The 21727-nt window shown below is 38.0% G+C and overlaps 1 protein-coding gene across 14 annotated transcripts in view; it reads left to right on the forward strand.

The window, feature by feature from the left end:
- Nucleotides 1-21727, forward strand: part of LOC105234086 (MAP kinase-activating death domain protein) — a 79266-nt gene that overhangs the window by 21345 nt on the left and 36194 nt on the right. For 5 of the 14 annotated variants that reach the window (XM_049456736.1, XM_049456729.1, XM_049456728.1 and 2 more), the window contains exons 2-11: nt 10778-11027; nt 12371-12744; nt 12820-13417; nt 13493-13854; nt 13930-14056; nt 16522-16554; nt 19012-19106; nt 19169-19352; nt 19411-20343; nt 20410-20598. In XM_049456736.1, coding sequence (XP_049312693.1) covers nt 10905-11027; nt 12371-12744; nt 12820-13417; nt 13493-13854; nt 13930-14056; nt 16522-16554; nt 19012-19106; nt 19169-19352; nt 19411-20343; nt 20410-20598 — 3018 coding nt within the window. In that variant the 5' untranslated portion in view covers nt 10778-10904. The remainder of the gene's footprint in view (nt 1-10777; nt 11028-12370; nt 12745-12819; nt 13418-13492; nt 13855-13929; nt 14057-16521; nt 16555-19011; nt 19107-19168; nt 19353-19410; nt 20344-20409; nt 20599-21727) is intronic. The other 9 variants (XM_049456739.1, XM_049456737.1, XM_049456732.1 and 6 more) reach the window with 7 other exon arrangements.

The raw sequence follows: 21727 nt of genomic DNA on the forward strand, positions 1-21727 counted from the left end.
TGTCTATTATTAGTTGCACAGGTTGTCGTAACACCACAGTTGAATGCCATACCGTCCAAATCGGCTTTATGGCCGCATTATATAAAAGCACTTTGTTGTCTAGGCTAAGTTTGGAGTTTTTTATTTAATAGCCAATTTAAATTTGCAGCTCTTTATCTTCATGCAAAGTTATTTTATAGATATATGTTGTTTTCCAACGTAAGTCTCTATCTAGGTGAATACCAAGATAGGTTACTTCATTCGCTTGGGGTACTAAAATATTGTTAATTTTTATTGCCGGACACATTTTTTTGGTTCTAAGCGAAAATGTAACATGCTTACACTTTTGTTCATTTACCTTTATACGCCAGTTAGCTAGCCATTCTTCGACAAACTTTAAGTGCTCGTCTAATATTCTTGATGCTATTATGTGGGCAGTTGTTACGGCTCACTATAGCTGTGTCGTCCGCAAAAGTAGAAGTTAATACATTGTTAGCTGTTGGAAGATCTAGCTGTATATATGATGTATAGTGTGGGCCTAGAACACTGCCCTGGGTACACCAGCCCTTATCTGTCTTTCATCTCAGATATGAAATCTCCCACTTTTACCATAAATTTTTCTGATTTTTTAAATACGATTCCAATGTTTTATATAACTTTGAAGGTAGAATATTTTTAATTCTTGTATAAAAGGCCCTCATGGCCATACCTTATCAAACGCCTGAGCCTCGTCTAGAAATATAGCTGAACAATACTCACTGTGTTCAAATGCTTTTCTTTTCTCGTTAGTAATGCTATTTTCTTGCTCAATCGTGCTATGTTTTTTCACGAAACCCAAATTTGGTGCATTGGTACTATGCATTATTTTCGTGGAGAAAGGAGTCATCTTTGATAGTAACCACAATTTTCAAATATCTTAGAAAGAAAAACAGGTAGAAGACTGATTGGTCTGTATGAAGTACCGGCTGTGTTAAGGTCTTTCCTCCCAGGTTTGTCTATCAAGATGATCTGCGACTTTTCCACGAATATTGGATAGTGTCCGAGATTAAGAATTGCATTGAAGAGCAAAGAGAGCACCTTTACGGCAATATTTGGTAACTCAATTAGCATTTTTGGGGTAATTATTATCATGTCCAGTGATTTTTTGGGGTTAAGCTCTTTTATTATTCTAGTAACTTCAGAAGTAGAAGTCCTAATAGACACATGCGACTCTTTTGCGGTATTGGGACAGGTTGGCAACTCAAAGTTGTTCTTTGGGCAATTGGGTGTAAAATACTTTTCTAGGTGATTTGTGCAAAGCATTTGCCTTATCCTCATCACTACGTGCCCAATTACCATTCAACTGTCTTAGAGGCATGTTGGAATCTACTGGTGGCTTGAAAGACTTTTGTGCTTTCCACAAGAGAATTTTGCTTGCGAGAATTTGGGACACAGTTTCTTTATATAATTTTTCAGTGTTGTGTTCCTCTTCGCGTTTAAGCGCTTTTTTTGAACTTTCGTACAGCAGATTTCAGTTGAAGCAGAGATAAAGGGATCGATTTAACTGCCATTCCCGCCTAGCTCGCCTTTTCCTCATTTACAAGTTTTCTCTATTTCATTATTGGTGATCTTTCTAAAACCAACTGGTTTGTTGTTTCTTTTTGGTGTTGCCAATTTACAGCTGCATTAGTTATTACGTCATTAATTTCTTTTATATTTTAATCATCAATGTCTACTTTCTGTATTTATTTTGCAATCAATATTGATGTGGCGTTCACTGATATACTTTCTATATTTCAACCAGTTAGTTTTATGTGATGTTAGAAACTTTGCGCCCCGACAAAAAAAAAATAACGGCTCAAAAAAAAAAAATGGGGGGGGGCCCTGTTTCGTATAACTTTATTAGTACAGAAGAATGATCAGATGATAAGTCTGTACATGTCAGCTGTCATAAGCGATCTATCTATATTTTGACTACAGCAAAATCTATTAAGTCTGGTATTTTTCTTCTATCACTGGGCCAGTATGTCGGCTTACCAGGAGATATTTATAATCCAGTTTATTTATGCTTATTCATAATTAGTGTAGTACAACTGTCGTCCTTTCGGATTCATAAGACGTGAGCCCCAGTATGTGGGTTTTGCGTTATAATCTCCACCTGCTAGAAATCTTTGACCTAGTGTTCCAAAAAGTCTTTAAATTCGATTTCTGTAATTTTAAAACGAGGTGGAAAGTATATAGCCGTAAGGTTTAAGTCACAACCCCGATTTTTTAGTGATATTGTTGTAGCTCTGTAACTGTGGGTAGTAGCATGAGATTCTAGAGCATTAGTGGTTTAAACGATTTCTAATCAACACTGCCGTGCCACCATGCGCTTTTCCATCCGGATGATTTGTAACGTATAGTCTAAATCCCGGTATATTGAAATTATTTTTGTATTTGTTAGATGAGTTTCTGGAAAATAAGCATTACATCTATATTCCTTTCAGACAGAAATCTGATAATCTCTAATTTATGTTGGTTAACACCGTTAGCATTCCATATACAGATATTTAATAAGCTCATTTTTACTTAATAAATTTTGCAGCATTTGATTTTGTGATTTTTATCAAATCTTGGATCATGTTTTGCATGGTAGACATAAATGAAATGAGTTGTTTGTAATATTTATAGGGAGTTTTATTGAGGGAGTTTTTCGATGAAACAATACTTTTTTCGTAGTTGGTCTTTTTGTGTGCTGTGACTTTATTTGTTTGTTTAGTTTGCTTCGCCATTTCTTATTAAATAGATTTATTCTGGAGCACCGTACACAAATCGTGCAAACTTCTTGCCAAAATATTGTTTCGGTTCGGGTGACGCATCGTCCAGTTGAGTCGGTAATTCGAACCATGGATCGGATTCGCACCACCTTTATTCTTCAGGATATTACGCATGAAAAGAGGTTCATTGAAGCTAGGAGAAGGAGTTTTCTATATGAAGTTCTCTGTCAGGGTAAGCTTTAGGCTCCTGGACGACTGTGGTGTTTTTCAAGCAGAAGTGGTTGTTATTAAGGTATCCGTACTGTTCCGAGCCGCAACCTCTTAAGGCAATTCATTAGCTGGTAACATGAGGGTATATAATTTTAGGGTATATATTTAGTAGTAAAATCATGTACATATTTAGGATCTAATTTACAACAGACATTAAACTAAAGTGTGCGAAAGATAATATTTTGCCCTATCATTAATAATATTAATTCAACGTCTTATTTTAACACGAACGAATACGAATGGAGATAAAAACAAATTGTTCGAAGCTGAAAAAAGAGCCTGGTTAAGCATTTCACAAGTAGTTATTAACAATGTAATACGAGGTATGACAATTAAGTAATGGAGACTGATTGACATAAAAAAACCGTATATTTAAAAATTATTCTACACGTGAGTTCTGCCATCCCCTTCAAAGTAGTCCCCTTGGGCAGCTATACAGCTGATTCCAACGCGTTTTCCACGCTTCGTAACATTTCTGGAACGCTTCCACTGGCGATCAATGTCCGCGAGCACCCTCGTCAACGGCCGCCTGGATGTCCGTAATCGAATCAAAAGTGGGTTCCTTTGACCACCGATTTTGTTTTAGGAAACAAAAAAAAAAAGTCACAGGGTTACATAGTCGGGCGAATTAGTCGGCTGTTGCAACACGGCGATCCCTTTATAGGCCAAATAATGCGGGGACACGCCGAGGGCGGTGTGGCGCTTATATCGTGATGAAGAATCCAGTTACGAGCGATGTCTGGGCGCACCCTGTTGACTCGTTTTAAATTTGTCTGACTTGTTTCATGGTTTATACTCAGTTCCGAGGCCGACACTTCGAACTGTTAAAACGCCGTTTTTCGCGCCCCTTCTTTAAAACTCTTTGTGCCCTCGAACACCTGGGCACGACTAAGAGCACTATCACCATACACGTCTTACAATTTTAGCGTACGTTTATAAAACTATAATACTCTGTAGCAAATGGTTTGCACGAGTGATAAAAAAAATTTGAAATTTGAAGAGAAATACAAAAAAGACCTTTTCGACTACCCAATATTACACTATACAAAATGTTTGAAATATGAAATCAACAACCGCCATCTCTTTTTTGAAGACAAAGCAATCTTGAAAGCCCTGGGTAAAGGAATTGGGGGTGGGGGTCCCCCCCCTGAACTCAGTGTATCCGATATCCGTAAAAGTAATATGCTTTTGGAGAATGACAGTAGCAATAACGCAGTGACAAATAAAGTAGGACGGATCACTCCAAAGCTCTTGATACCTAGATGAGTTTTCAGAAAGGGCTATTTTAAGACCTCTTCAACTTCTTAATTTACATTAATTTACATTGCGTCAGAATAGGAGTTTATGGGGGCGGAACGATATTTTGCTGCTTTTCTAGTTTGAGTTAGCGGTTAATTAGGGCAAGACGAAATGTATGTTGGCTATCACCCAGTAAGCCAAACCAAAAAGAGTCTCAGTTATTATGGATGGCGATATTGATGTGGATCCTCCCTCGACAGACAAAATTAATTAATTTGAAATATTTTTCAAACATTTCTTAAACCAAACCATTTTGTATTTATTCTTAGTTAGGAGGTTTGGGGGAAACTCAGTTACATAATCTATAACTTCAAAAACTGAAGACTTACCAGTCTACTTTCTGAAAAGTATTTCCAAGTATTGTCGGAAAATATGCAACATTCATACAAACGACTTAACGCAAAGGAGTTTTCTATAGCGAGTAAATATTCCGCGGGCAAAGTGTACTGGTCCTGAAGTATTTAAAGCACCAATTGTTTATCTTCTTTATATTGTTTTAAATTTGTTTTATTCACGCCAATGATATTCAAACATACTTATTTAGTTTGAGTAGGTATCTCAATACTTTGTTGCCAACAGTTATGAAAAAACTCAAATATTTTAGAATTTTCAGGCATGCCATATTTATTATTTCAAATTTAAGAAGTTAAATGTTTTGGAGTAATTCGTCATTAAACCTTTGAACAAGCGCTTATTTAGAGCGTCCACCAGCAACGCCCACACCGCCTTTGAATCCACCACTAAAACCGCCTCCTATACCTATACGACCTCCTCTTGGTCTGCCGCTACTTCCATTGGCACCATTACCATCAGTATCACCATTGCCACCATTTGAATCATCGGTACTTTTGGCACCGTGCACATGACTAGCCAAAAATACTAGAACCAACAATAAGAATAGAGCTTGGAATCTCATTTTTATAAGCACGAGTAATGGATTATGCCGTTTCTTTTCCACTTCTGGATAAAACTTGAATGCGGCTAAGCAGTTTTATACTCTAGATTTTTACTTAAGGGTAATGCAAGTTCTTCAATCAAATTGCCATAATTAAAATATAATTACTTTTATGACTAATTATATTATAATACTTTTTTGCCGATCTAAGTTTTGTGCCTTATTGATTTGAAATATAATTTTTATTATAATGTGTTTATAATAGAAATAATTTTATTAGCGATTCGTGACGATTTAAGTTGGTATAATCTGTTGCCGACCAATTCTTGCGTAATTTATTGCTTAAGCTCATTTTAAATACAAACGAGCTGGGAATTAGACTTAATTTACTTTAAACATTTTTATTATAAAAAATTACTTTATAATTAGAGCGACACGTGTGAAGTTGCTAGTTTGTTAATGAAACTATATTAAAAGTTAGCAGAAATTGAACAGGTTTTAACTCCTATAACCTATGTATATCTCTCTATTGAAATATTGGTTTCAAAAGCAAAAAAAAAAAAATAAAAATATTCAAAATCGACTGAATACTGAAAACTACTTGTACTACTTGTATATTATCGGTTCTTTTTATATCATATCTACTAAAAAATTCATTTCTCTTACATTAAATTGAAGGTTTGATTTAGCCTAATCAAAACTAACTGATTTATGACAAAAAAAAAGTAAACGAAATGCTGGGCTATGAATAGCTGGCCGACAGGGGTAAATGTTCGAATTTTCTACGAAGAGATGCGACGACTAACGGAAGGTTTCGAGACCGGATCATACTCTTTTAGAACCCAAAATGGTGATCTGGTGGTTGATATTCAGAGCATATTGAAGTTATTGGGGGAACACTGCTACAGTAAGCTGAACGGCAATGAAAGTGTAACATGTGTAGATCTGGCGAACCCGATTCCTCGATCGATAACGATAGAATAGAAGCATTGCCAACTATGATGAGGTTGAAAAGATAAAGAAAATTTAGCAATAACTATAGCACTTTGCACTTGTACATAGATGGTTAGACCCAAATGTGGACTAACATTTCGGGTACTAATTGGTTTTACACAGCTGTTGTAAGTCCGCTTATGATATACTGTGTATGGAAAATACTCGGCTGTAATAAGGGGTGTTATAAGATACTTAATAAGTTCCCGTTACTACCCAGTATCACGTATTTTCGTAATGCTATAGAATTGTATTTAAATTTGGTTCCAAATATTGCCGTACCTTCCAGAGAAGAGTGGGGAAGGGGCAAGGTGGACAAGGACGTAGGGATGAGTATCGATAAAGAGGACATATATACGCCTCTGTGTAGTTGTATACATTTAATAGTCAAACATCTTATAAATATATGTAGCTGTGTCTCGGTGGAGTCAATTATAACTTGTTCAACAAGCAAACAAAAGTGGCATATATTAAATATGGGGCGCATATGCCGACAGACGAGCATATTTTTAGGCCCGCTGGTTTCACTGCTGAAGACATAGGTGTATCGTCATACAGTTTCTCTACCTATCTCCTACCTCCTATAACTTTCTTCCCAAATATTTTCTACAATTTTCCTTTTTCCGTCATAAACCAATACAAGAAACTATTTGCCAATCAGCCATTAAAGACTCGAAATCAGTAATTACATGCACATTTGCCATTAATAAGTCAATTACTTTGTATTTTCACCAATCAATCAGTCATTAAAGCTTTATCGGCAAACTTGCAACACGCTCATTAGGCAAACGGCAGTCAGCATGTGGCGCGCAACGATAACAACGAACTCTATTTAACTTAATGGTGCACAACATGTGCTGGCGCAATACAAGCCAAAGCTGAGTCCACCCACGGCAAGTTGAATGCCCTTTAAACATTCACACAACTTCTCCATTACTTCAAAAGGCGCAAGCTCACTCCAACCATGCTGGTGTTGCATGTTGACGGTAGTACGTGGCATAAGCGGATATGCTACAGTAGTCATTGCTCAACCCACAAACTTGACGTACCACGCATCAAACGCGACTGCTGCATGTCAAACAGCACGTGCTTCCTGCAGGCGTCTGCAGCAACACCCACACATGCGAAAACTGGCGGAGAGCAGCACAATCGGTGGCATGCATAATATGCATTCTTTACGAGTAATTCGTCGCGAAAGTGTCTGGCTGGCCGTCTATGTGGCTGTGCGGCGTGCATTCATTTGTGTTTGTGGTGGCTTGTACAGAATTTAAGTTACGTATACGCCGTGTGTTGCTAATACATGCAAATTTTCCTTTCATTCACTTTTGCCTTACTTCATTTTTAGATTGCATTGTTATCGTTTATCTTTGCAGCCACATTTCCATAATACATTCGCATGCGCCTGTGTGGCTGTGTGTGTGTGTGTAGTAATAGTATTCAAGTGCAGTTGTCATAAATGCATTTCATCAAGCTGCCTTTAGACTGATAAGCATACTTAAATTCTTAAGACTAAAACTTAACAAATGCAATAAAGGACTTAATAAATTAGAGAAAATGACGTCTATTACTTTAAATTATTTTAATGAACATTAGTACGGAGGTAAATGTGTTGTGGGAATGACTGTGAGGATTGTGAGAAGGAAGACTAATGAAGCTATGTTATTCTAAACAATTAAAAAATTGTCCATACATGAACTTAATTACTCAGTTTGTATGACAGCAAAGAGTTATACATAAGAGAACTTGAGTGAGTAAGAAGTAGCTGGTTAGTTTAGACTATGTTTCAAGCTTTGAGAAGTTGAAACATTTGTCCTAATACCAAAAACTATTAGAAAAGGACAAACAAATCATCGAAGTTCCATGACAAAAAAGTAAGGTGGAGTTCGTAGAGGGAGTAATCGGATTAATTCCGTGCCCTGTGGGCAAAAAAATTTGCAAAAGTGTGTGTGATCACGCCCTCTAATAAGTCCGAAGTCTCCGAAACCACTAAAGCTAGAACAACCAAACTCCTAATGCAAATATTATAAAAACTCCTACCGGCATTGTAAGAATGGATGAAATCGGATGTTAACTCCGCGCACTCCTATATAACGGTACTGTTAAAAACTACCAAAAGCGTGATAAATAAATTAGAGGGTTTGTCCGGAAAGTAATAGGATTCCAGGTCTTTTTGGTGGGCCGAGAAGAGGTCGCTGATGAAGACTGTGCTGGGAGACCTGCGACTTTGACAAATACCGACAATGAGACTCGTGTGCGCAAAGTTTTGAACTCAGACCGTCGACTAAGTATTCGTGTAATTGTCCAGATGTTAATTTTTTCAAAATCTGTGGTTAATGATATTGAGACGGACGACTTGAACATGCGCAAGGTGTGTGCGAAGATGATCCGAAAATTGCTCACTGATGACCAGAAATTGCGGCGAGTGGAAGTATGCCAAGAAAATTTGAACAAGTGTGAAAGTGACCCTCAATTTTTGAGTAACGTAATCACAGATGACAGGCTGACTGTTTCCTTGTTTCCTTGCCTGAAAAGACCGATGAAAGGCAAGCAGTGGGGATCTAAGCAGCATGCACCTCAGCGCTCAAGGCTATTCCGGAGAATATCTCATAAGCCTTTAATACTTCGGAATCGTGCTGGCAGCGTTGCATCGATGCAGAAGGAGCCTATTTGGAATGTTTTTAAAGCATTGTAACGATTGGTTCAATAAATTTTTTTTAAATCGACTCCGTTCTATTACTTTCCGGACAAATTTTGTACTATATACGCCAGAGCCATTACATTAATAACAATAATACAAGCTTTTGAAAGTGAATGACAAATGAAATCCGACAAAATACCATTAAATTCACTGCTTTTTAACTTGACAAAGGCTTAATAGAAGTGAAAGCCAAATTGAAAAGAGAAACTCAATTCACTCATCTAATACCGTTATAATTTGCTACATCCCTAGACGTCTTTATTGACACAACATATTTCTCCAAGGTAAAGCAACTATATATGGTTACATACAGTTACACATAAAAGTATAACGTCATGCCATAAAACCCATTAAAACGCTAAAAGTCACAGTGGGCTTAAAAAATTTACGATGTTGTTCACCTGTGTCAGCAAACGTGCCGTAATCCACCTGTTCACGGATCCCTGCTTGCAACCAGACAAAAAGTCAACAAACTTCGTTAATTGAATGCCGCACACGACACGCGAGTATACACAAGGACACGCGCTGTGTGGGCAAGTGTGTCAGCTGCTGAGCTAGTGTTATTGTTTTTAAAATCGACCATTTGCAGCAATCAAGGCATTTTCATTTTACGAGCGCCCAGAAGCTGTAATACAATTCTTTTATTTATGAGCTAACGGCAATACATTAAAAGTAACTGGCGGCTGAAATTTTTAATGGTTCATTAAATTGGGAATTGATTTATTTTTTTTTGCAGTAAGTGTTACATGTATGCACTCGTATAAAGAATGCAGGTGATGTGAAGTTCGTTAAAGTGTTAGTTTTTTTGATAATGTAATTTTCGCTCAAGGGGTTTGACCTGTATAGAGCCCTAAAGAGGCTTATCTTTGACAATTTATCCTGGAAGTAAGGCAAAGGAAATCTAATTTACATATATATATATATAGGATCTATTTATTTTTTTCAGTCCCGTCACGAAATTTCCTTGGAAATACCCTAAAAAAAATTCCCTGAACATTTTACCCCTTAATATTAATATAAAGAACTGGACCAAGGCCTGTAAAAAATTCTATAGAAAATACACTACAATCGTGAGTTTTGATCTTTAAATTCCTACAGATCAGAGGTATTTTCTGGCATTGCTTTGACTTTAGACGCATATATCTCAGAATTGTTCACTCTACAAAAGTGTTTAGTGCAACAAAGTCGTAACTCACACCGGCGAGGTAGTACGAGGCTCTAAAACTCGATTTTTTCAAGAATTTCGCATTTTTTTTTTGGTATATATCTCGTAAATAACAGGAGCTATAGAAAAAATGTTCATGAAAAAATGTTTGTAGGAAATTTTATTTGCTACAAAAAAGATTCGAGGTCAAAATCGCTATCATTAATACTTCTCGAGATATTCGGCTTTTTAAGTAAGGCTTTATGGAATTTTTATAGATGGTATGTTATAAAAATATATATATTGCTCATAGAATTCGGTACCGACCGTCCCTCTCTCACGTCTTTATTTAAGTTTTTGTTTTGTTCATGCTTTTAGGGCCTTTCCCTTTCCCTACTAAGAGCCGCTATTCATCTCCCGGAACTGTATGTAGTCGTCTTATAGAGTCCCAGGGTTATCTCAGGTACGAGACTAAGGCACCAGTGCACAGAAGGAGTTACACCTGGCACTCCAACTTAGCGGTAATGGCAGGCCTGAAGGGCTTTAATGGGTCGATGGCAGCCTTGGCATTAATCCATTAGCCATTTTGGCAGGCATATATGTATCTTTAGGGCTATCTTGTTAATAGGCGAACTCTGGTAAAGCTGTTTACTTGAATTTCAAGCTCAGAAGTCTGAAATGAATAAAAGAATTAAGAGGAAAATTTTTTGTTAATAATATTAATAGATATCAAACATTTTCTTTATCTTTTTTTCTTGCAGCCACACTTAAGCCAACAAAAAGATATTAAGCTCAAATTTCGCAGCCTAAGCAGGTGCATCCATTGCTTACGGTTACATCAGGGAATCAATTTCGAAGATAAGAAATTTTAAGTAAAAAAAGTCTAAAATGGCTGAACAACAGAAACTGTCGTTATGTCCACGGTTGGTAGACTACATGGCTATTGTGGGTGCACGCACTACTCCGCCAATGCCGAAAGGATTGACCGGCAATAAAACGCCACCCGTGCAGGTGAGTCGGAAAGTGTAAAAATTAAATGTGTTTCAGGTTCTTCTACACCTGGTCTTCCTTTTCCACTGCTGCCCCTGGAGGTTACTGCGTCGATTAATTTCAAAGCTGGAGTGTTTTCATCCATTCGGAGGAGATGACCTAGCCAGCGTAGACGTTGTCTCTTAATTCGCTGAACTACATATATCAATTTCCTGCGATATTCGCTATTGTCAATGCGCAAAGAATCTTCTCCAGAACCTTTCTCCCGAAAACTCGACTCATCAGATGTTGTCATCGTCCATGCCGCTGAACCATATAGCAGAAAGGAGATTATGAGTGACTTGTAGAAATTGAGCTTTGTTCGACGAGAGAGGATTTTCCTTACTCAGTGCGAAGTAACTAGTACTTGTGGGAAAAGTTATTCTGCGTTGGATTTCGAGGCTGATTTTGTTGTTGGTGTCAATACTGGTTCCAAGATGGACGAAATTATCTAAGACTTCGAAGTTATGACTGTCAACAGTGACGCGGGAGCCAAGTCGTGAATGCGACGACTGTTTGTTTGATGACAAGAGATATTTCGTGTTACCCTCGTTCACTACCAGAACCATTCGCTGCGGTTCTTTGTCCAACCTAGACAAAGAAGAACTAAGGGCGCGGTTGTTATGGCCAATAATATCGATGTCATCGCCAGTAATTTGACACTCTTGTAAAATAGTGTACCTTTCTATTCAGTTTTGCAGCTTGAATTATATTCTGCAGCAGTAGATTGAAGTAGTCGTACATTAGGGAATCTTCTTGTCTGAAACCTCGTTGGTATTGAACGGCTCGGAGAGATCCTTAATAAGGTCCAATCAGTTTGTTGCTTTAATCTTTCACAAAGTACGCTCGAAAGAACTTGTAGGGTCTCCCTTTTGTGGATTCCAATCGTTTTACGTGCTTTCGTTCGACCATATTCTGCAAAGAAGCTGATGCATGCTCCTTATTATTTCTTCGCCGCCGTATTTGAATAGCTCAGCCGACAAAACACGGCTAATTGCTATTCGAACTTCTTCATGGTTGGGCAGTGGAACGTCTGATCCATCGTCATCGATTGGGGCATCAGGTTCATCATTTCCTGGTGTTATGATTTCACTGCCATTCAGCAGGCTGGAGAAGTGTTGCCTCCATAATTTCAGTATGCTCTGGATCTCAGTCATTAGATCACCTCTAAATGAGTATGTTATGGTCTTGGAACCTTCTGTTAGTCACCGCATCTTTTCGTAGAAAAAGTTCTGATGATAACATATAACGAGCTTTCTACCTTAAGACCTTAAAGCAAATGTCAGTAAGAAAATTTTTAATAATTAACACATCACCACTTTTAGATACCGGAATTGTTGCGTCGCTATCCGCCCTCCGATCACAGTGACTTTCCACTCCCCCTCGACATGGTATATTTCTGTCAACCCGAAGGTTGCACCAGTGTAGGACCGCGTCGCACAGGCTCAGCAATACGTGATATGACGTCATTCGTATTTGCGCTTACCGATAAAGATTCCGGCAAGACCCGTTATGGCATCTGTGTTAATTTTTATCGGCCAATTGAACGACATACCGCGAATGCGGATCGAGGAGCTGTGAGCGGCAACCACGGTGCTGCTGGACTGGGACAAAGCACAAGAGGTCGTCGGAGCTCTGCTTTCCGACGTGAGTCCTGGCGTAAGAGTATGGAGCGTAGCTCGGACTCAGCATTTAGTAGGCAAGTTAATTGTACATATATTCTAGCATGCACATACTCATCATAAACACAAACACATCGTCATTACATCATTAGAACACATGATGCTAAACGACGTATTTCTTGTAATAGTTACGGCCTCTTAACTTCTTCTAGCGACTACAGAAGTAACGTCGCTCCAAGTGATTCGGATCGTGAAATGACATCACGACGTGATTCGGATCCGCCAAATCAGCATCATGCAGCACATGGCGCGCACGGACACATGTCACAACAACAGCAGCAAAGTCATTCACAGCAAGTGCCCAAATTGGGTTTGATGGCGCCATCTGCGGACTCGGAGTCGGGCGGTAGCCATTCGCCGTCGCCACGTGCCTTACGTAAGCGCACGAAGCTACGCAATCAATCGCTCACCTCGCTATGCATCATCTCACATCATCCGTTCTTTTCGACATTTCGCGAGTGTTTATTCATACTGAAGAAGCTGATCGATGCCTGCAATGAGTCGTCATCGCCCAAACGTTTGGGCGCTTCACAAAAGCAAAATCGTGACAATGTGTGGACGGTGCTCACTGGTCATGCCAGCGCCGAAGCTACCTCGTCCATAGTGTTGCACGACGTGCGCGAAATTGAAACGTGGATCTTGCGTTTGCTCTCCACACCTGTACCTGTGCCGGGCTCAACACGAGTTGAGGTATTCACTTAATAGTTGTTAACAATAGTTTAATATATATGTATATATATTTATGTGTTTACGGATCACTCATAGGTTGAAGTGCTCTCACCCACCGTGCATGAGCCGCTACTCTTTGCATTGCCAGATCATACACGTTTCTCGCTTGTCGACTTTCCGCTGCATTTGCCGCTGGAGTTGCTCGGCGTTGAGACGTGTCTGAAGGTCTGGACCTTGATCATGCTGGAAAATAAAGTGCTGTTTCAGTCACGTGATTATAATGCGCTTTCCATGTCGGTAATGGCATTCGTCACAATGCTCTATCCCTTAGAGTATATGTTCCCGGTGATACCGTTACTGCCGACATGTTTGAGTTGCGCCGAACAATTGTTGCTGGCACCAACACCGTTCGTGATTGGTGTGCCGGCAACATTTCTTATGTACAAAAAGAATTTCCGGTAAGTACTTACAGTTTTTTAATTAAATAAAAGGGAGAAAAAGAATTTTATTTTATTTTATTTTTTATTAACTAGCTTGCCAGATGACATCTGGGTTGTGGACTTGGATTCAACAAAGTTATCACCGCCAACTGGCGGTTATGAGGAGATACCAGCTCTGCCAGAGCCTGAAGGCACCATACTCAAGAATCACCTGAAACAAGTAAGCAATATGATCATGTTAATAGAAAAGCGTTGACAGTTCAAAAAATTTGTCCTAAAAGCTGGAACTTTCTAAATCTCTTCACACAAGAAAATAAAAAAAAAAACTTTTTAAAATTTACAATAATTTAAAGTAATTCTTTAACGGTGCAGATAACTTTAAATATATGTTTATTATAATAATTGTTTGGCTTAGCTCCAATTAGAATTTGTTTAACCAGCCTTACTTGTATATATTAATTTTGCATTAAAGGACACAGTGCAACGCTTAATGTATAAGTATTTTGTGGGGAGAACCAATTCAATTTTAAAAGAGTGTAACTCGTGCTAGTCATTAAAGTTTACCTGAAACTGAAATTTACATAAACAATAACAATACCAACATCTTAAGGGGCTCAGCTAAAATTTGTGGGATACAATTTATGAACATTTTGGTCTTCTTCCCCAAATTTTGTTAAAAAAAGGCAGTTAAGGCAGAGCTAAAGAGATGCCCAACCCGTCTTTCATTGGAAGTAAGAAAGCAATGGTTTAAGTTAAAACCTCCCGAACTCTGTCAATTGTTAAAGTTCTAAAAGTTTTGATGTTTAGCAATAGGAAATGTTGGGTGTTTGAGTTTGCAAAAATTATTATTTTGTTCAATCTGGCTATAATGGAAAATGTTTAAAAAACTCCAATTTTAAGACGTTCTTACGCTGGAATAAGTTGGTCATCCCTTTATCTCTGGCTAAACCTTCATTGAGCTCTCTGACGAAACCAAATTAAAACTTTCTGCGTTAAATTTTACAATGAGGTCTTCAAGGCGTTGACGAGTACTAGTCTAAGTTTGGTTTGGTTCACACTTGTTTTATTTTTTTTTGTTGTAATTTACATACTTTTACGTTCATTGTTGTATATACAGTATTTTTTGTACACTAATTTTATTGTCATTTCTTTTAATATTAAATGTTGCCTCTAAGTTTTTAGCATTATTTTCTTTAATACATTACATTCCATTACAAATTGTTGTTCAATAAACTCATTATGTATAAAATCGTCATTAGTATCAATAACATTGCTATTCCTAAGAAATATTATTTAAACTAATACAATATAACTAAAGCAGTCGGTTAATTTTATATAGAGGGTGAGGCGTTAAGATTAAATATTATGAAATCAATTTATTATTTTTTTTTTTAATTTCTGTTAAGGCTGTGAAGATATAAATATAATTTTTGAAGCGCACTGCAGAATTTTTTTCGGAAAAATATCAAATATATGTATTCTGTAGTGATTCGATCTGCACAATTTCTTTGAAAACTGCCTGGGACAATAAGACATGCCGAATGACGAGAAGACATCACGCCAAATGAAAAAAAAATTCAGTTTATATGGCAGCTGTATATTGTTGTTGAAACCGGTACCTAAGCTGTTAGGATGGTAAAGATTAGATAAGTTGTCATCGAGGACATCCTTCGGTAGGCCCAGGAAACGTGCTGTTTCGGCGGTTTCGGGGAGAGGGGTGTCAGATGTGTGGGATTAGCAGGGCTTGCAAAGAGGTGGTTAGTGTCATGCGTGGACTCGTTGCACGCTGGATAAATGTTTGATATGTCAGGGTATATTCACTATACTCCTACTTATCCAGAATAGACCCTGACAGCCTACTATATTATCCATAACGACGCTCCGCAAGGGTCGCTCTCGATTCTCGCGAGCTCTTCGTACTCAATGGGCGGTGGTTCGACTCCAAGTACGCCATTCATAGAGATGGAGTCGGTGAAGGTGTTAATGGCTCATTGTGAATGACGCTCAATGCATATATGAAGTTAGTTGCGTCCGAAGTCTATTCGACATATTATTTTATGCCGGCAATGTAGTTGACGAGGACCTCTCGATGCTCCAGACAGGTGAATGCAATGTTCTAACAAGTCTGTAGCTTTCTCGTCTGCGTTTCACTGTATCCAGACGACCATATTGGTTCGGCGTAATTAAGTACCGATTGGCCGATTGCTTTGAACCTTGCCAACAACATGGCAGTTTTTTATGGCAGCTATCATGCAGCTGGTCCTAAATCAACGGTTCCAACAAATGGGTTGCTTTTTGCGGATAAAAGGACGTGAGCAAAATTTTAGGTCGGCGAACGCACATGGCTAAATCGCCTCAGCTCGTCATGTTGTTCATTTATATATATATATTTTTTATAAATTTATAACTAAACCTTTTATTAAGTCTTGAGTTCAAGTTAAACTTGTTAAATAAGGGTTTCTGAAACCATATTGGACGATAATATATGTATTCACTCAAAATAATTGATCCTAACGCCACACCCATTAAGCTTATTATACTTTTGCTATCTCTTTCACGCTAACTATTTCATTAATCTACTGCTATTACTATTCTCTCATTCACTACATACTACATGTACAGTTACTACGTTTATTATTCTTATACAAACTATTTTCTTTTCGAAATTTTATTACATGAACACAGGCTATGCAACTTATGGATGAAGCTGGACTCGGTGTAAATATCTTTTATTTGTCATCTTAACACTTTTGAAAGGAAAAATCGTGAACATTTCATTAACTGTTTATTATGTTGGCATGCGTTTTCATGAAATTACATAAGTACACGAACTTTCCTTTCGTTAATATGTATGTAGTTTTCTTTTTCTTCCAAAAAGGTTTTTGTTCGATATGTATAGCTTTGTTGTTGTTTTGTAAAGAAACCTCTTTACTCTTTAATTTTAGAAGAATATGACAAGTTGTCCCATATTCATAACGTAATTACTCTGTATTAACATAAAAGTGCTGTCATATTAATAGAACCAAGTTCGTTTTTAAATGCGGCTGAATATATATTTTTGGTTTGAGTTAGATGAAATTTGAGATTTATTTAACAATTACAAATGTCCAGTTTTTCTCTCTCTTTACCAGAGCATAAAATGGTATAGGCGTTTACAGAAAATTAAGTTCCGATATAACCCAAAAATATATATAATATAATAACATTTAATCAAGAAATAGGGATGTAAATTCGGCAAACAAAAAAAATGGATGATACTTCGTTTTGGAAGCTTATATGTAATGGCACTACCAAAACTTATTAGAAATAAACAAACATACAAGGTTTGACAATTAAGTAATGAGACTGATTTCATTGCCGCGCTTGAGTAAACCTGTGACTTTGAAATTCCCTTTCTCTTTTTCCGGCATCCTTTGTTTAGTTCGCCTGCTGCGTCAAGTTGAGTAGACGTGTGTATGTAGTGCTCGTCACGAAAATGGAAAAATGAAATCAAGAGCAACGCGTAGCGATAAAATTTTGCGCCAGATTGGGGGAAACAGCTTCGGAAATGTACGCTAAAATTGTAAAAGTGTATGGTGATAGTGCTATAAGACCCGAAAACCAAACGCCAAAGCTCACAATGGTTGTCTCCGCGGGCCCTCCGCCCGAAAAAAGCTCGCATGAGCAAGTCGAAGGTGAAAACGATGATTATTGCCTTTTTTGATAGCCGTGGAATCGTCCACAAAGAATTCGTTCCACCAGGGAAAACTGTGAATCAAGTCTACTATTGCCAAGTACTCGAAAGATTGCGAAAACGAGTCAACAGGGTGCGCCCAGACATCGCTCGTAACTGGATCCTTCATCACGACAACGCACCGTGCCACACCGCCCTCAGCGTGTCCCAGTATTTGGCCTCTAAAGGGATCGCCGTGTTGCAACAGCCGCCTTATTCGCCCGACATGTCACCCTGTGACTTTTTTTGTTTCCTAAAACAAAATCGGTGGTCAAAGGAACCCATTTTGAGTCGATTACGGACATCCAGGCGGCCGTGACGAGGGTACTCGCGGACATCCCAGTCGAAGCGTTCCAGAAATGTTACGAAGCATGGAAAACGCGCTGGAATCGCTGTATAGCTGCCCAAGGTGACTACTTTGAAGGGGATGGCAGAGTTGTAGAATAATTTTCAAATATACGGTTTTTATGGAATCAGTCTCATTACTTAATTGTCATACCTCGTGTGGCACTACCAAAACTTATTAGAAGTAACATATAACAAAAACATATCCCCTATTGTGGAAATCAAGGGTTAAAATGATAGGCTTTATTTTCGAGGACTGAAATTTATTGTAAAAATTCGATTTCGAACGCAAAATCAAATGGAACTTTAATGTTGAATAATTTCACTCATCATAAAAATCGCCGAATGCAGTTTATGTACTTCAGAAAGACAAGTCTATACTAAACACTAATAGTAGTTTTGATGTGACTTTTGGTACAGATGTCACTGACAGTCATTTTCGCTCAAATTTCAAATTAAATGTCTTACTATTTTTTGCTCACAAGAGTATATATTATTAGGATAATTTTCTAAGATTTCAATATGAAGATGCACAGATATTAGCTATAAACTATATTGAAGTAGGAATCCAACAAAAGGTTTTGTGCATAAACTACAGATTGAAATGCTTTTCGAAAATATAGCTCATAAACTTAGCTCTTTACTATTTGCAGTAACTTGAAAGCAGTTCTTAATAGAAATAAGTTTAAGTTTTTATTAAATATTCTCTTTAAACTCCTCTCTTAGCTTAGTCCAGAAATAGTTTTTGATATAGCACTATTTACTTTGAATTTTTATTTTGGCTTTTGTTATAAAACCATTTCAAGTATCCGTTAATAAAACAACCTCAGCGCTAAAAGCATCCATTCCCAAATCAGCTATCCATTTTCAAATTTTAGACTTCAACTAAGTCTCCATATTCGATTGCATGTCACTCCAGCCTTATTTTTGCTCATAAAAACATATTTGTACTAAATTTTTGTTTTCGTAATGTTCTTGTTACTCCGTTTAATTGAGTTCTGTTAACGGTATAAAATTTCCTGATATTATTTACCCAAGAATACCCAAGATATACCTAAATACAAACACATTATATTTTTGATTTGTGTGTTATTAAATTTATATACTTCCCATATCAGGCGCTATCTTCTATGTCAGCGTCCAATCAGGCCATTTCAGCACAACAGCTCTTGCCGTCGGTGCGTGACAGTCTCACAGAGCCAACTTTACTGGGGTGAGTTTTAGCTATATGAAATCAGTGGAAATTCAGCACTAATAAATTTAATGTATTTTAAGGGTCTCACAAGTACGCTTGCCTCTCCAATCGCCCACACAGTCTGCGTATGCAAGTCAACGCAGCTCGATGTCGGCTCAAGGTTCGCACTCACGGCAGCCGAGTCCAATGAATTCACCTGCTTTGAATCCATTCATTTATGGCACTGATGTCGACTCCGTAGACGTCGCCACGCGCGTTGCAATGGTGCGAATAAAATGTGTGTTGAGTTATTGAGTCGGTTCTTAACCAAATTTCTTTGCAGGTACGGTTTTTCAACGCGCAAAATACTCTCGCTAACTTTGCCGAGCATACTCGTACATTGCGTCTTTATCCACGACCAGTGGTCGCCTTCCAAATCAACAGTTTCCTACGTTCACGTCCACGTGCAACACAGTTCCTTAATCAGTTTGCACGCACACAAGCTGTAGAGTTCCTCGCAGAGTGGTCATTGACACCCACTAATGTTGCCTTCTTACGGGTACAAACTGGCGTAATGGATCCAGGTCAGGTTGGCGATAAGCCCAAATGGTTTGCACACCAACTTACACCTATACGGTTTTCTGTCTGGGATGATGGTAGCTCACTAAATGGCGCACTACGTTCACTGAAACAATTGGAATGTCAGCCAACCGATGAAAGCGGTTCCGACTCGGAAGGCGCAGAGAGTTCAAGTTCCTCTTATTCCTCGCTTAGTGATTTTGTTTCGGAAATGGTATCATCAGATTTGTCGCCGAGTATACATGATGTTTTCGGTGCACATAATCGTCCGCATAATGTGCCACAAACACTTTCATCAAATCTAGATCCCGCTTTAGTCTACCATCCACCTAGAACCTTGCAGTATCCAGAAAGTATGTCTAAGAAAATCGAAATTAGCGAAGATGAAGAAGCACAACGCGCTGAATCGCCAATTTCATCCTCATCCAGTCGTTCCGATCTAAGTTCGCCCAGTCGCGATTCTGAATTCGAATTTCCAACTAAATCCGCAACTGGTCCTTTCGATTTAGCAGCGCCTGCGGCACAACGTCTTGAGGCGACGTTGCGTGCTGCGAGTATTGATAACGAAGCCACTGAAGCTGGAGAACCAAGAAAATCTCCGGTATCCGCACATAAACAACAGCTACAACATCACCAACAGCAACAGCAGCGTCATGCTGGCGAAGCAGATCACACTGGCGTTGACAAAAAGCGTCCGGTAAATCAATTTCCAAAATTTTAAATATACTTTTGTAACTCCACTACATTTAATACATATTTACAGCCTCCAATAACACCACCTGTGTCCAATATTCTTGCGCGCACCGGCAGCTCTGGTTCCAGCTCGAGTAGTCCTGGCAGACAGGGTTCACAAGGTTCACTTTTTGAAAATTTCGCTTCGCACGCAAAGGAGCTGGTGCGCGAAACAACGCGCCAAAGCAGTCAAGAGGGTCTCTTAGCTCAAGTGGACAAAGTAAGTTTGTAGAATATTGACTTTTCTAATACTTGAGACACTTTCTAAAATTTTTTTGCAATTTTTTTTTTCAACCGGGGCCAAAAATAGTAGTTACAGCAACCAAAAATTTGTTTTTAACCCTTTCAGCCCCGAAGTTGCTTATAAGCAACTTCTATATATGTTTGACATCGTTTAAAAAGTCAAATACACAAAAACTTCTTTAAAATACACATCTAATAGATCAACTTCAAGATCATGATTAACCCTTTTAGCCCCAAAGTTGCTTATAAGCAATTTCTATATATGTTTGACATCGTTTAAAAAGTCCTTTGGGGCTGAAAGGGTTAAGTATTCTTCTCAATATTTGAACGACAATTTCAATTACTTTTTCAGAAGATATACTAGGGTGTTTTTTTTTATTGAACTATTGCTTAAAAAGCTGAATAACTCGAGAAGTATTAATGACAGCGATTTTGACCTCGAACCTTTTTTTAGCAAATAAAATTTCCTATAAATTTGTCATGAACATTTTTCCTATATCTCCTGTCATTTACGAGATATATACAAAAAACTGTGAAGTTCTTGGAAAAATCGGGTTTAGAGCCCCGTACTACCTCACCGGTGTGAGTTACGATTTTATTGCACTGGACACTTTTGTAGAGTGAACGATTCTGAGAAATATTCGTCTAAAGTCAAAGCGATGCCATAAAATACCTCTGATTTGTAGTGTATTTTCTATGGAAAATTTTTACCGGCCTTGGTCCAGTTCTTAATGTTAACATTAAGGGCTATTTTTTTTTAAGGGAATTTTTTTAAGGTATTTCTAAGGAAATTTCGTGGCGGGACTGAAAAAATTTAATAGTTCAATAAAAAAAACACCCTAATATATACATATATATCGAACAACAAGTCAGTGAGCTTTATAAGCCGGCGATAATGTATGTTATCTAATATGTAGAAAACCTTTACCTTTACGAGAAGATTTTTTGTGTTAAAACGAGCGTTTGGAGACTTGCGCCAAAAGGCGACTTTTGAATAAATAGGAACATAATCACTAATTTTTTTCAGATTGCAATTTACAAAAGTTCTTTAGTTTCGCGAGACAACTCGAGCTTTTCATCTACAATGCATACTTTTTAACTACCAA

The sequence above is a fragment of the Bactrocera dorsalis genome, chromosome 4 (genome assembly GCF_023373825.1).
Source record: "Bactrocera dorsalis isolate Fly_Bdor chromosome 4, ASM2337382v1, whole genome shotgun sequence".
NCBI classification, from domain to species: Eukaryota; Metazoa; Arthropoda; class Insecta; order Diptera; family Tephritidae; genus Bactrocera; species Bactrocera dorsalis.